At 35.8% G+C, this 16,015-nt stretch overlaps 1 protein-coding gene across 1 annotated transcript; it reads left to right on the top strand.

The window, feature by feature from the left end:
* The first annotated feature begins 426 nt into the window (after positions 1-426).
* Positions 427-13,307, top strand: LOC149789983 (uncharacterized). The gene is made up of 2 exons (XM_089973155.1): positions 427-1,404; positions 12,221-13,307. Exons 1-2 carry the CDS (start codon positions 427-429, stop codon positions 13,232-13,234), a joined length of 1,992 nt encoding a protein of 663 aa, XP_089829281.1. The 3' UTR covers positions 13,235-13,307.
* Positions 13,308-16,015: the final 2,708 nt, after the last annotated feature.

Below are 16,015 nucleotides of genomic sequence, written 5' to 3'. Positions count from 1 at the left end.
TGAACCATTTTTACATCCCATGATCTCATTAGCTTAGTCATAGTCTTAATGACTTTTCATAGCGTATATGACTACTTACAAAGTAAAATGAGAAGGTGGGATGAAGTCATTAAACTAAGAACCGGGTAATTTGACATTTGAAAAGATTTCAAAATTGTCTGCCGTCAATACACCCTTTCTCTGTTGTATACAGTTCAAGTTCAAGGACATGTGTTTTGAACCGATACTAGGACGTTAGGTAACATAACCTGAATATATATCGCAGTACTATTTATATTCTGTACGTCGCGATAGAGTCGACAAGGACATAACATTGAACTATCGGAAGGATTTAACACAAGCATTGACACGGGACGAATCTGCACAACTATTCTTCAAGATTGACAAGACATAATTTTAAATATTTATCAGGAATTTACCAGTACTATGGAAACGGAGGCTGCCGATCCAGGAGATAGTCAGTATGGAGAGAAACCCCATTGCCCTATCTGTCTGGGTAAATTTAAAACACCCACACAGCTGCCATGCCTACACTCGTTTTGTCAAGGTTGCCTGGAAAATTATATTTCATCAAAAGCTGTAAAAGAGAAGGAACTGAAAGAATTTGAATGTCCAACATGCAGAACTGTGGTTCCCGTTTCAAGAAAAGGTAAAACTTCACATTTGTGGGCTTCTCTCTTTCCAATCAATACAATTTTACAATCTGTAGGAGGCAAAGACAAAGAGGAAGTGGATAGACATTGCGACTGTTGTATGTCTGATCGCGTCTCTGTCACAGCTAGTGGATTTTGCATGGTATGTGAAGAGGCAATGTGTGAAATCTGTCTTAATGTTCACCAAAAACAAAAGATGTCAAAGGACCACTCCATCATAACCATAGAAGAGCTAACAAACAACCCAGAAAACTTAATCAGATATCACAAGGGTTTTCGCTGTCAAGAACACGAGGAAGGAGATTTAAAATTTTATTGTAGAGACCATGACATTGCTTGCTGTGCAAGTTGCTGTATCGTTTATCACAGAAACTGCGTCCAAGTTGTCGACTTGAAAAAGGATGCTAACAGTCTTCTACTGGCAGTTGAACCTCTCAAGGTCCTTGAAGAGATGAAAAAACTTGAAGATCACCTCATGAATTTCGAGAAAAAGAATGATTTATATATCATTAGTCTGGAATCACAAGTACAAGTACAAAAAATGACAAATAAGATTAAAAAGATCAGGAAAAATCTAAATGCCCTTCTTGATGATTTAGAACGCAAGGTCAAGTCGGAAGGAAATCAGCTGTACGAACAAGAAACAATTCGAAAACGGGGAGAAAATCATGCATGCCAGGCCCTACTAAATGCTGTGCGAAACTCACACGTGACATTGGAGGCGGTCGTGAAACATGGAAGCGATACTCAGGTATGTGGTGAGCAAGCTTTGTAGTGATTAACTGTGATATAGAGTTAAATAATATATATGTAACTGCTTTATTATAGATATACAGAACGATTTATGTCTTTATTTTCTTGTGCACATGTAATAATAACTCAGTCAGTGATCAAAGTATAAGAGAATGACGGATGACGTTATGAGAAACAGAAACTTTTTTAAATGAAATATTTTTGATAACGAATATATCGACGGTGATCGGTGCTAGTTGTAAAATCATCACTAATATTGACCAGCAGTCATGTTGAACATCAGTTCCCTGTATTTGCCATTGGCTGGGAAAAAAATGATGTGCCATAATACCAGTAGATACGTACCCATACCCACGAAAATAACTGATGACATTTCGTGAATACCAAATAATTGTAAAGTTTTGTTTATGAAACAAACAATTATTCCGTAACTCCGTAAAAGTACTTTTGACAATGATCCTGCCAACATGTGAGCGGTTTAATTTTTAAAGTCGGTCACGAATCATTGGCTTCTCCGTATCCTCTCTGGTATCGTGAAGAGATTGTTGCCATCCCACTGAAGTCGAGTGGCATCCTTTCAGATATTATACTGCTTTTCTTTTCAATCCCATGAAAGTTATTATGTAGGAACCGTTTTGACATTAAAACTCGGTATATCAGTTATAGGTTAAGGTTTGATTTGTTGAAAATATTTTAAAATATAATTTAAATTTGGTTAGTATATTTGAAGATGGTTAAAATATAGAATACAGCTTAACTAAAATCCATGGAAAATATTTTTGTATTCCCACAAACTATTAACGAACACCAAATACCTAGAGGATGTTAAAACTGATTCCCTATCTCGAACAATACCAGATTTTATTTCCTAAAGAAATATCATGAATTAGAGATAATATAATGCATTCATTTTCTGATTCACGCAATGTTGTTGTAAATCATAACAGCACACTAAGAGAGAAGATAATTAATCAATCTAATTTCTTGGGGAAAGAATCCTGTCGTGTTTATACTTCTAACTGAAAAGGCACTGAACCGTATGGTCGTCAAACTAAAAACAAACGTCAGTGAAATTTTCTCGCAGTGTTGGTTTAATTTGACACCGAACTATAAACTCATTTTCATAATGGGGTGGAAGAAACGTTGGGAACCTGATCATACTTTACATGAAAAGACTGCATAATGTATCATGCGTCTGCCATCAAACGATAGTTAGAGCAAATACAATCCCGCCTATTTACTATCAGAGAGAGAGAGAGAGAGAGAGAGAGAGAGATTCGTAGTGCAACATACACGTGATAATTACTTACTTACACACAAACACACAACTAGCCGCAACATAAGACATCTTCAAGCTTTGCTTCTATTAAAAATAGTTATGTCAACATTTATAATTTTAACTCTTTTTGTGTTTATTGTTTGTCTTGTGTCTGTTTTGATTTTGCCATTGACAAAATTCATTTAGAGCCGAAAGCCTTCGGGCTAGCGAAAAACTAGTTGGTTGTCAGTTTATATATGCCGACAGTTTCGTGAAATTTTGCATGACCACTTCAACCTGTATGGGTTGTTTTCACAGACGTCACGATTGAGTACGCAAATACCCACAATGGAATGTGCTTGCACCTTGTGCCGCCATTTTGTGTCCCTAACAAACCTTTGTCAACATTAGTCATCATGTATATTAAAGATACTAATCTGATTAACTGTCGATAATGACATTTACTTCATCGAAAGGATACGTAGATTATACTTGCAATTAAGTGCTCTATAGCATGAAAAAAAAAATAAAGCTGAAGTTCCCTTGCTTGTATCGAAAGACAGAATAGTGAATCTGACACGTAGTCATGTATATTGCTATCAAATAGAAATGTATTTTTATTTTACAAACAGACAATATTGACATTTTTAAAATGTGTGTCGTATCATATACCTAAGCTTGTCATCTTGAAAGAGTATTTCCGGACAATGATTTTCTGGATACAATATCAGTTACGAATTAAAATTTCATAGCATGTGTTTTATGACAGAACTTTTATGTACAAATACTTTTCGCGACAACAGGTGTTTGTGCCAAAGACAGTTGACATACCAGTTTAATTTGTATGGTCAACTATTGTATTTGTTGTGGAGATGATGGACGTAGGATGATACTGAATGAAAGCGATAACCGTTCAAAAAGACGTTTCATCTTCAGTGTATTCAAACGAAACACGTTGAAAACGGAACATGACTTTGTGTCGAATATCAAAACGAAGTATTTCTGAAATGCTTTTAGAAATATGAAATTATATATTAACAATTAGCATTTTAACTTGAAAGATAACCAAATGATTGATTTCAGCCCATGAAAATTGAAAATCATTAAATGTTTCTACTTGTTGGTGTATCCATTTGTTTATGCGTTTGTTTATCGATGGATCTATTTGTTTATGAATGAATAACAAAGATTATTGGAATTTAAACGTTTTACCTGAAGAAAACAAATAGAAAAGTCAAGCATTCGGTCTCGTGCGGTTGACATGCACAACAGAATGTGATGTACTATTGTATTCTTACGCACAAAATGAGACGTGCCTTCGTAATTATGCGGGAAGAACAAGGTGCCGATTTGAGGGGCTAGGGGTTCAAAATGGCGGATATGGAAGTACGCACGTTTTGTAACGTCACGTGAAAACAACGGATTCAGCATATGTTGGCAGTAACCTAGACGTCAGAGCATCAAACCTGAAAAGCACCTTCGATATGGGCGAAAACCTAATATAAATTCATTTAGGGAAGACGCCACTACAACCATTTTAAATATATAGAGGAACTCAAACGTGTAATGATGTAAATTATTCAATGAGTTTCATAAATTTAATATTAAATCATTACTTATTTGAGCATATGTTTATTTTAACGCAAAAAGTCTTTATAGAAAGAAGAACACACTGATGTTTATCATTTCGTTTCATTCTTGTTCAGATGCTACACAAGTCAATTTTTGCGTATGAAAATAAAATAGCTTAAGACTCGAGTTCAAGCAATATTCCACTGTGGCGTTTGGTAGGATTGGGGAGGGGTGCTCCGAATATATCATTTAAATTACCATCGATGTCCCACCCGGGTCGGTTTTGTAGGGAGTGAAATTAGTGACAGAGAGAGGTAAGGCTCCGAGCGACCAGTCAGCAATGCCGACAGTTAAATTATTAAGAACACAAAAGGTGAAATTCAAAGCAATAACAATTTAATACAATTCAACATTCAAATGATAATAATTTCCCAATCACTCTTCTTCCTCTCGACCAAGTGATGGCCTATTGCGTCCTTTGATATATAGTATGAGAGCGCTTTTCCACCTGTCATTGTTTGGAAACCTCTTCTTTGTGCCGTTCGACTTAGAGCTGTTAAATGGCCACATGCCATACTACCAGTCTGGCCTCTCATACCACCTCACATTTGACCTGATTTTTAACCACATGCCAGGGCAATCGAGAATTAAGTGGGGGTGGGTTGGGTAGCAACATCATTACCGATATTTCTAATGATTTCGAAGTTGTTGACCCAAGCAAAGCAGTACGTGGGAAAAATGATTATCTTGTACATTTAAGTTATCCGGCACCGAATGGTATAAACGACACGTATCGTCCACAATTGCTTTTTGGGCATTCTGCCAAAAACCGGTTTTCTCCTGTCATCGATATAAGGTCTTCGCTTTGTCACACGCTCCATGGTTCAGGAAGGCACGCTGAAAATCGAAGAAAGAAAACCCCAGGCGACATACATGTTAAACGTGTATGTATATATCATCATGGACTCGCTGTTAAGAATTCAAAATGGCCAGTTTCCGTCAGCCATCTACTAGCCTTGGAGCAGTCCCTTCTCCACACTGCTCTTCATGTAACCTGAACGATTTCCTTGATTGCTTACACCTACAATGCATTCAGATTACTGGCTGCCATAGCTTTGGGAGTAGCCGGTTTGCCTGTGGAAACATGATGGATACTAAAATCGCGGAAACATACTTCAGCCCGCTAGGTTGCTCGAAGTGTCTAGCAGCTATCAAGAAGCTAACAGAATATGCCAAAGTCTCACAAGAGTTTTCCAGAGTGAGGATCAAGATGCAGACCACATGGCAGATTTACATACCAGCACCGTGGTAAATTACCTGTTTAATTGTTTGTCTTTCAGTCCAGAAAGGGGTGAGCCATAGCGACCCCTTGTTTTCGCTGCAGAAGGCTTGGTTTCCGCTGCACATGTTTGGCGATGCACATGCGCTTACTACTATGGGCATACCATGGATGTTATTGCCAGTCTTTACAAAGGGGCCTAATCTTTGTCCACAAAGGCCAACCAAAGTCTCTGACGCATTGGCACATATCTGTAGATGGGGTGGGGGGGAGCTGTAAAGAGTCAGTACTGCTCAGGTGGACCCCGGGCAGACGTTTCAGGGTGCCGTGTTCACACCCTTTCAAAAGCAGGTGAGGTTTGTCAAGGTCTGCGTCAAACGTGCCCAGCGTATTAGGGAGGGTGCTTTTGTGCCGCTTGAATAAGAGTTGCTGTGGCCTTTCCTGTACTGTTAAGCTGGTAATCACCGGCGTGTCAGCCGACGGCCAATGCTCCAGAAAGGAACTCTAGCCTCGGTAGGACCTACAGCTTTACGCATCTCCTTGCACGGGACCCTGTCAGATTTAAACCCTTCATGAGGTAATGATATTCCACCTCTTTGTAGTAGTTCTCTCGTCTTGCGGTTGCACAAAGACAGTCATGCGTCGGCTTTTTGGTAGCGATGTACAGTGGATTGTACAGACCTCGTCCCAGATGGTGAACCGACAAATTAATTTCTGTCGCATATGTTCTCCGATCCAGTCTTTTTAGACTCTGGAACGGAAGATGTTTTGATATGTTTTTGAGTAGATATTTCCTCATATGTTCTGCTATTTTCTTTTTGATAGATATCGTTAAAGAAAGTTGTTAGTTTGAATGGATTGTTTTCTCAATTCCCTGCCAGTACCAATAGCGGCCATATTACTATCTCGACAAAAATGAAGTTGCAAAACCAAATCACAATTTTAGGACAGTGACATTTTACAAATTTGGCTCGTACATACGATGCGTCAGATTGTGTTTTTTGTCAATGTAATACCGAAGATCGAGGGAGGGACATTCTTTTCGATTGAAACGCTCTAAAGAGTTTCACCTGACTTCCGTTTATATGGCGCCACAACATCTGACATGAAGAGTGAACTGCATGACATCACACAGTAATATCCAATGGAGATCCAGTGTTGGAAATTTTAAGCAGTCCGTATTTAAATTTCTATTGATTCGAGGGATATTTCCCATTTAATTTGTTATTTGAAGAAAAATATATATACTTGTAAGTGCTATAGGTCATTGAATTGTGTGCACAGTTGTGTAGACTCGCGTCCGGGATAATTTTATTTCACCTGTAAGAATGAAATCAAATGCCGAAAATTATTTGTTTTCCTTTCTATCTAGAGTCTTTCCACTCAAAATGAAAGGTATGGGATAAGAAAAATCGCACGTGGTATATGATTTGATATTGAATGAATTACAATTTTGAATAGCATTAACTTTTACTCGCTAAGATTCGCAAAAGATGAACATGGTTCAGCTTGTTTCCTAAATTCAATTTGAAATGGTTAATTAACAACTCTAGATGACTTGACCAAGTGAACACAATAACATAATAAAGGAATTTCCACTGGAGATCCAGTGTTCCAAAAAGTATGTATTGAATGTTTTGCTGATTAGACAAATATGTCTTTTGAATTGCAATTTGTATCTACTGGTAAATGCTATTGGCAATCGAATTTGAGATTGCCTATATGAAATTCATTGTATAATATTCAATTGTGCTCGCCAGGATTCGTAGAAATTGGAAATTATTCAGTTTGTTTCATTAATTAATTATTAATTAGTAATTCCCCATTTGATTTCCTATACTAACCATAGACGAATGACATAACATAGTTAGCGAATTTGCAAAGTAATTTTCCTTAGCTTGAATGCTGGATATATATATATATATATATATATATATATATATATATATATATATATATATAGAGAGAGAGAGAGAGAGAGAGAGAGAGAGAGAGAGAGAGAGAGAAAGAGAGAGAGAGAGCGAGAGGGGGAATATATGTATACTATGTACGCTGTGAATGATATACAACGAGATGTATTAATATTTCATTAATAGGAAACGAGGCTTGCCGAGTTTCCGTTTGATGAAACATTTATACACCGAGTGGTATATAATTTATACCGCGTACATACTATATATATATTTATTTAGATTACACACATATACACATAGTTGAACTTTGAAAGGACTACAAACACGGTTAGCCTAAATACACCGAATCTGAACGGTCAGGCATTCACATACTAAGTGAAATGACGAACCAACAAGAGGTAATTAAAATAATTTAATATATTGACAGTTCATCTAAGTCATTATTCTGCTTGGATGAACATTTATAAAGATATAAAAGTCTCTCTCTCTCTCTCTCTCTCTCTCTCTCCCCCACTTCGGTAACACGTGGTGTCACCCCCAAGGACCTCTTTCCTGCACAAATTTAAAAAAAATGTAAAATTCTGCGTTAATGAACATTTCTAAAGACTATAGAACTCTCTCTCTATATATCTTCTCTTCTCTCTGTCTCTCTCTGCCTCTCTCTCTCTCTCTCTACTTTGGACAGTTTGACTAAACGTTAACATCATTCATAAGTCCAGAGGCATCGTCGTATTACAAAAGGTAAAATCCCCAACGCTTGCATTTTCATGAATTTTCGCACGTATCTAGCTGCGATAATCCAGAGAGAGAGAGAGACAGACATAAGGGAGGGGGACGGGGCGACCATTAGGACATTTTTATATTTAATAATTAATAATCGAGTTTTAGAACATTATACTAGGTTTAAGAATCAACATCAACAAAGCAATATATGCGCTACAATATGGGTGCCTTGTAAGCTCGTAACCGACAAATTTAACAGGTAGGCAAAGTGTCGACGTCAGATTGAAACTATGTATCATCAATATTATGAACACTGTAGATAGATCCCAAGGAAAGCATAAACATACCGTTAGGACGAACCAGATTATTGTAGGTTACTTGGTATATGTTTAGCTGTAATGTTTTCGTGCAGCGCCATTAGTTGTTCTCTCACACTCTAGATTTTTTCTTTTTTGTCCCCTACACACGAGAGGAAAGATAATGGAAAAAAAGGATTCCGATGAAATTGTGTACCATTTTAATTTCATTTTGAAAACAGTGACTATTAACACTTTTTATCGTTATTTTCAAATGTCATTTATGATTAATGAATGCGTAGAAATTCACCATTGATCTATAGACCAGGTTTTGAAAGAATGTTTGTATATTCGTGTTATTGCGTCATGGCACAATTTGGTACACCTATATTATTGGTATATCAATTTGCTTTATACCAACACTTTAAATGCCATGTTTTTAAAAAAAATGTATGTGGTATATATATATATATATATATATATATATATATATATATATATATATATATATATATATATATATATATATATATAGTAGTTTCTTACTTTTCCTCCCTTTAACTACGCATAAGCAAAATTGTAACCCAATATTTGATTCATCTAATATAATAATTAATATACATCTTATACGGTTCACATTCTCCAAGAGCTCCCATGTTTACAATCAATACTCGTCAATCTCCCATCTCTCCGTCGTTTTAAAAAATCAACATAACTGAGACGAGAGGTAAAATTGTTAAAGAAACATTATTTTGCTCTATCTGGTCAAAGATATTTCTCCTAACATTTTGCACTGTTTGTCGTTGAGTATAACAAGTATACCATATTGTATGAGTGACCCAGAAGATCCAACAGAAAACAGCTCACAGACGTTCAGTCACATTTTTTCGATTCCTGTTGGAAACTGACAAAAAAAGTATAGGTTACTGCATTTGTATGGGAATATATGAACGAGTTTTTCGGATGGAATACTGCACGACCTTGGGAATGCAGTATATCCATCCGACAAAACGAGTTCATATTTTCCCATACAAATGCATTAACCTTTTTATTATATGCTTATTTGTTTTATTCTACCTAATGCTTAATTACATTAACAAAATACACTACAAGAAACAAAGTAACTGAATGCATGCCGTATTCCGAACTTAATACACAAGCGTATAGTCATTATTACAGAACAACAACATTATTACTGCGCACATAACTCCGCCCCGATAAATTTGAACTTAGTCGCGTGCTACACATAACTTTCGAAATAGAATGGCGTGTCTAGTTAAAATTGAAATTTTGAGTCATATTGTGAATAAATGCGCATTGCAACAACTTTTCCATTTGATTTGGAATGAATATAATTTGGTATTTTTGTCGACTCTACGAATTTTCGTGATTATGAACTTGATTTATATGTGAGAATTCCACATGAAATACATCGGATTGAAGAACCGAGAGAAGCGTGCCGACATCTGCAAATATATTTCTGTTTGTGTCATTAAAAGTTTTAAATCATAATGTTGGAAAATATGAAGTCTTTCAATTGCAATTTCAAAACTACGCTATGGAATTTAATGCTTATTACATTTTTAGTGCATTAAGGAAGATGTAATTGCAATTATATTCAAAATTACTGTACAATTTCCAAATGTGTAATCAAGATTGAGAAACTATTACATGGTTTATGTAATTCGGATTAGTAGAACTAAGAAAGTATATTTTGAGGAAATTTAGGATGTAAAACTGTAAGCATATTTTTGGCCATTCTTATTATCAGCTAAAGAAGACATTTTATTCCTTGTCACTTGCATGTTATTTGTAGGCAGCCTTTATAACGTCTACTGTATAGCTATCCTAAATCCGAAACATTGTATCAAAAGAGTTAACGTGGAATGTGTCAATGCAGCTAGCATTTGACAGTCCACGAAACATATGCTTTACTTCATTCAGAAACAAATTTAATCAGCAAAAACATAAAGCGCCTACTAAGCGAGTGTACATGATTTCTTTAAATTAAAAGTGCTAGTGTCTGCGTCCATTCTTTGTTTACAACAGAAAGTAGATCCTGTATGAGTGCAATATGAAATTGCGCGCTAGTCCAGTATCATAAAATATTGAACGATTCTGACAATGCAAAGTTAACGGAGAAAACAATGAGCATATAATAAACGTTAATACTTCAAGCGTACATTTTGTCAGTTTTGATGCCAACTCTTCATTGAATGCATATATGAATACATTACGGTACTGACATATTTTAATATCTTTTCATTCTTATGGAGGAATAAAGACAGGATATCTTGGAAGCGACAGAGGAAATAAGAAAATAAAAATACAAATAAGATAGGCCTAAATATGGACCTAAAGGTTTTCACAACGTACAAAATAAGGACAGATATATTTCCTAAATTGAAAAAGAAAGCAGTTCCCAAAGGGGTACAGCCAGTTTGGCGATTAAAGTGGTATCACCGATGTGACGAGTCCGCTGAAATAACAAGATTGATATAAAGTAGGGGATACGTAGAGACCGTTAAGCTGAGACACATTCATAAGAAATATCAACGACTTCTTCTCCGCGGACTCGGAACCATACACGAATGCGGTTTTAGAATTATTACATTCCCCGTTTTTTTTCTTCATTCTTGCTAAATATTTTTAGCTGTTCAGGGTGAACTAAACTGAAAGCGAATTTGAATTTAAAGTTCCATTCATTGCGTCTAACAATATTTACGCGGACGGCAGGAAAGACACCAAAGTAGCTTCAATCACGGAAATATACGGCTGTTTAACGCCAGATCAACCGCGTAAGGTTCATATTACAAGCAATAAATTCAATCTGAATGTATGTCAGAGTCATTTATGCGGTTAAGTCATGGGATGAAAAGAATTTCACATTTCCGCTAATTTCAAATGAAATTTAAGAAACTCGTCAAAAAATGTCCAGTCCCGCAATGGATACATATTATTTGATTAGTTAAACACCAACTCTCTCTCTCTCTCTTTAGAGATAGATAGATAGATAGATAGATAGATAGATATATAGATAGATAGATAGATAATATATACATAAATATATATGTGTCTGTGTCCGTGTGTGTCTGTGTGTTACAAAATTCTAGTATTTATGTCCCAAATTAAATTTCAGTTAGTAATATACATTCCAGTACATCTGATCTTGCACGTATCATTGTTACCATTTGAAATTAAGTGTTCAGGAGACTTTTAATTAGTCTTTTTAGGAGATCAGTATTAAGAGGTTAGTGTTAGGACTGGTCGGCCTGGTGTTAGGATAGTATGACTGGGTGGAACATCATGTTACATGTCCGTGGCATGATGCCTCTAGTGTTTGCACCACTGTAAACTGCCACAATGCAGACATCGTAGTGATATGACTGAAAAAATGTTACAGCTACGTACAAAATCCAAATAACACACACGCGCGCGTTTGTAGTGCTGCATATCTCTGATAACATTTCTTCCGTTTGAGATAGGGCCACTTGGAACTTAGTTACAAGAAAGAAAAGTATGTTCATCTTGCAATGATGCAGATCTTTATCTCTCTCTCTCTTTCTCTCGATCGATCGATTGATTGTTTGATTGATTGATTAAATGATGCATGATACATTTAGGTTATGACATGTTTTGGGATATAGAACTAATATATTTTGTTGAGATTTCTTGCTATAAGCAACAAAATTAAAATGATATAAAAGTTAAGAATGTTATTTGGAATGATTCTAATGATTTATTTTCCATTTACGAAAGTTTATCTTTTTCAGATATTTCTCATGGCTCACCGAATGATATCGCAGGTGAAATTCTACTACGAACAGATTAAAGAAAAATTTGAAGAGCTGGATACTGTCACATTAAATCTTGAAGTTGATCCACAAATCCAGTGCGTCCTGGCCAATATGTCTGATTTTGGGAGAGTGGTATGTAGAAAGAAACGTGACCGTTTTCCTTTGTCAAGAGTGAAAAAGCCACTGACGGAATGTCAGATTGATATAGAGGAAGTTGTGAAGATAAAAGGGCCTGATGATGAGCCTCCAAGCTTTACAGGGGTCGCATATTTACAAGGACATCAGGTGATGCTTGCAGATTATAAGAATAAGAGAGTTATTCTTTTGAATTCCTCGTATCAATACATCGCCAGCTTTACACTAACAGACAGTCCATGGGACATATGTGTTGTCGATAATCAGGAGGTGGCCGTAACTTTACCATCTCAGGAAACAGTTCAGTTCCTGAATATAACAACCGGAGCCATCAAACCCACCATGACGGTTAAAAGCAGATATCACTGTGGTGGTGTCGCATCAGCCGGAAATGGGAAAATAGCTATATCTAGTAACCGTAATGGTAATGGTAAATGCTACTGGAGTCTGATCGAACGTACAGGAAAGGAGATGTGTTATTCATTTGACTGTAAGTGTAAATCGTCACCAACTTATATCGCTCTAAATTCATCTTGCAACCGTGTGTACCTTACTGTTCGTAGCGCCAACTCCCTGTATTGTTTTGACATGGATGGTAGGATGATGTATAAATACAGTCCTGACAGTCTTGAGGCTGCCTTCGGTGTTGCTACAGACAGGGATGATAACGTGTATGTGGTGGGACAGATGTCTCAAAACATCCACCAGCTTACATCAGACGGAACTCCCAACAGAATCATCACAAAGGGTATTTCTTTCGGGTTAAGGGCAATTTGTTTCAACAGTAGCTTTGACAGGTTTCTTATAATTAATGCTGCTGCTTTAGGTTCAATACTTGTGTTTCGACTGAAGTAACAGTAATGTTAATGGTAAATCCTACTAGAGTCTAATCGAAAGTACAGGAAAGAAACTGTGCTTTCCAATTGACTGTTAGTGTAAAACCTTTGCCTACTTATATCGCTCTCAATTCATCTTATATATATATATATATATATATATATATATATATATATATATATATATATATATATATATATATACATGATTAGATGATCTTTAAATTATAAAATTTGAATATAGCTAGCAAACATGATTATGAGAGTATGAAGTATATGCTGAACATATATATTTTAGGCTTCAAAGGTGTGTGATACACATATTGTGCCGTCATATCCAGCCTGCTTTGCAACCTAACGATCAATTGTGAAGTGGATAGCCCATAGCAGGTGTTTTGGATGATGCTTTACGTGCTTGATAATTCTTTACGTATGTGCCTCGTTTATGTCTCATCTTGAGTAATATCCTTGGATTTTAATGAATTCTCACTAATCTCATTTATCGTGAGTATGCATCACACGTTACTGTGTTAACTGAATCTAAATGAGTGCATGAAGGGGACTTGTGTTAAAATAATAATTGAAAATGAATCTTAAAAGGTACATAATATTGAATCCATAAGTGTCTGTATACACATCTAGTAGTGTGTTTTTTTTTCTTCCACCTTATTATCTTTTTTACTTTTTTTCCCTCATACTTCTGATTAAGTTCGTCAAATCACAAAATATATTATTAAATATTAGTCCTAGAATGCTGACAAAACTGAATTTTTTATATTCAAAACTTGACCTGAATTCTTCTGATAATATGCATATTGATGCAAATATTTCCAGTAGATCAGATCTTGTTTCCTTTCCTATTTACAATTTATTAGAAAAGGTTCTTGACCAGCTCTATCTTATCAAGGAGACTCTACAAAGGTACGCCGAATTTAAACTTTGTAATGTTCAAAAGATGTTTCTACGATCATTAAACATGATACTTCAAACAATGATACATTTATGAGAGTTTCTGAATTAAACATGATTTTGGCAGGTAAAATGCTTCACAGTTTAAAACGTTCTGAAACTTTTAACGGCGGTATGGTTCATTTGATAAGTAAAGGGAAATTGTACACAATATAGATCGATATCTGGCACATTGATGTAAAATAAAAGGCTACAAGTATATGGCAAATCTTTATCCTGCTGAAGCCCGTACCCATATACAGCATTCCTGTGATGAAAAAAGTGTAATTCAAAATAAACGTTCTGAAACTTTTAACGGCGGTATGGTTCATTTGATAAGTAAAGGGAAATTGTACACAATATAGATCGATATCTGGCACATTGATGTAAAATAAAAGGCTACAAGTATATGGCAAATCTTTATCCTGCTGAAGCCCGTACCCATATAAAGCATTCCTGTGATGAAAAAAGTGTAACTCAAAATAGCAAATCCCTTGCATATGTTAATGTAGTTTACTTAAAGGCAGAACAGCGCATTGATGTAGCTACTCACGTTGTACCTCGATGCTGGGTGTGATCCATATTGCCGATGATATCTTTTAAAATTTTTTTTGGGTATACCAGTTTCACCAGTTTCATCCACCTTAAAGAAAGCTTTCCTCAAACACTGTTTAAAACAAAATTAGAAGTGCTTAACGAAGACTTTGAATACTTTTCTTTAAATATATTAAACTGCAAAAACAACTGTACGGCTTTAAAATGTGAAATTCAGACCGTCATCACTGCAACTTCACATAAAGGTGGATAAGTCCAGACCTTCATCGCTACAATGTCACAAACAAAACGTTTTTGATCCAGACCTTCATCACATCAATTGTACTCACCAAACGTTATTAATGCCAGACCTTCATCACTGCGATTAATAAAACAAACAGTTTTTAGTCCAGACTTCATTATTGAAATTTCACATAAAATTTGTTAAGTCCAGTCTTCATCACTGTAATGTCACAAGCACAAAGGCTGTTTAGTCAGAAAGTGTTAAGTCCAGACCGTCATCACAGCAATTTTAATACAATGAGTGTTGAATCAAGGCCTTTATTACGGCAATTTCACTGCAGATATGAGAACGGATCACAGACTTTAACACTTTATCAAACATGTGTGAAAAGTTCATCTGAAAGTATTCTCGTCAAATTGGAATCACATAATTACTTATTATCTCCCTGATGGATCTTATTTGCTACTGATTCTTTCTTTTCTTCGGGACCGATGGCCTTGAAACAAACATGGGCGACTCCATAATCTGTTTGAGATCGAAGGTAAGCAAAAGTGTTTGGGCCGATCTGGAATACGATTCGATATTTTCCCTCTTCATTACCTTCACCTACTCTCTTCATTTCAAGGAAATTGTTGCCGATAATAAGTTCTGTACTTGTTATGCCAGTTTCCGTCATAATATTGTATGTTATATCAATCACTTATAATTTGACTTATTGTGATGCAGGTAGAAGGTGATAGTTCTCTTACGACAAAAAAATCATGAAATATTATCACATCTGCATGATACTGTATAATTGCTAATCGTGAACTGATAATTCTGTCTATTTCTAAAATTGCCTGTCTTGAACAGCTAATAACATAACTGAGAAACGTAAAATAAAGTTTTTGAAAATCTCCATATTTTAATATTTTTTTCTTTCAACACTAGTCTGCACAAACGTGATTCACTTTGGAGATCACAGCCGAGACGTATACATGTGCAATGCAGTTTCCTCGATGGCCTGATTGTGCTGCTGTGCCGTAGAACGTAATACAAAGAAGCTATATGTAACAGGAATATTCATAATACAAC

The sequence above is a fragment of the Sinohyriopsis cumingii genome, chromosome 10, assembly GCF_028554795.1.
Source record: "Sinohyriopsis cumingii isolate HCF-2022 chromosome 10, ASM2855479v2, whole genome shotgun sequence".
Classification (NCBI taxonomy): domain Eukaryota; kingdom Metazoa; phylum Mollusca; class Bivalvia; order Unionida; family Unionidae; genus Sinohyriopsis; species Sinohyriopsis cumingii.
Note: the sequence above shows the minus strand (reverse complement) of the source record. Positions and strands in the feature narration are given on the sequence as shown.

Excerpts from the sequence above, each read along its gene's own strand:
- LOC149789983 (XM_089973155.1), top strand. The coding sequence starts at position 427 with ATGGAAACGGAGGCTGCCGATCCAGGAGATAGTCAGTATGGAGAGAAA. Across the intron at positions 1,405-12,220 it reads AACATGGAAGCGATACTCAG|ATATTTCTCATGGCTCACCG; the intron begins GTATGTGGTGAG and ends TATCTTTTTCAG.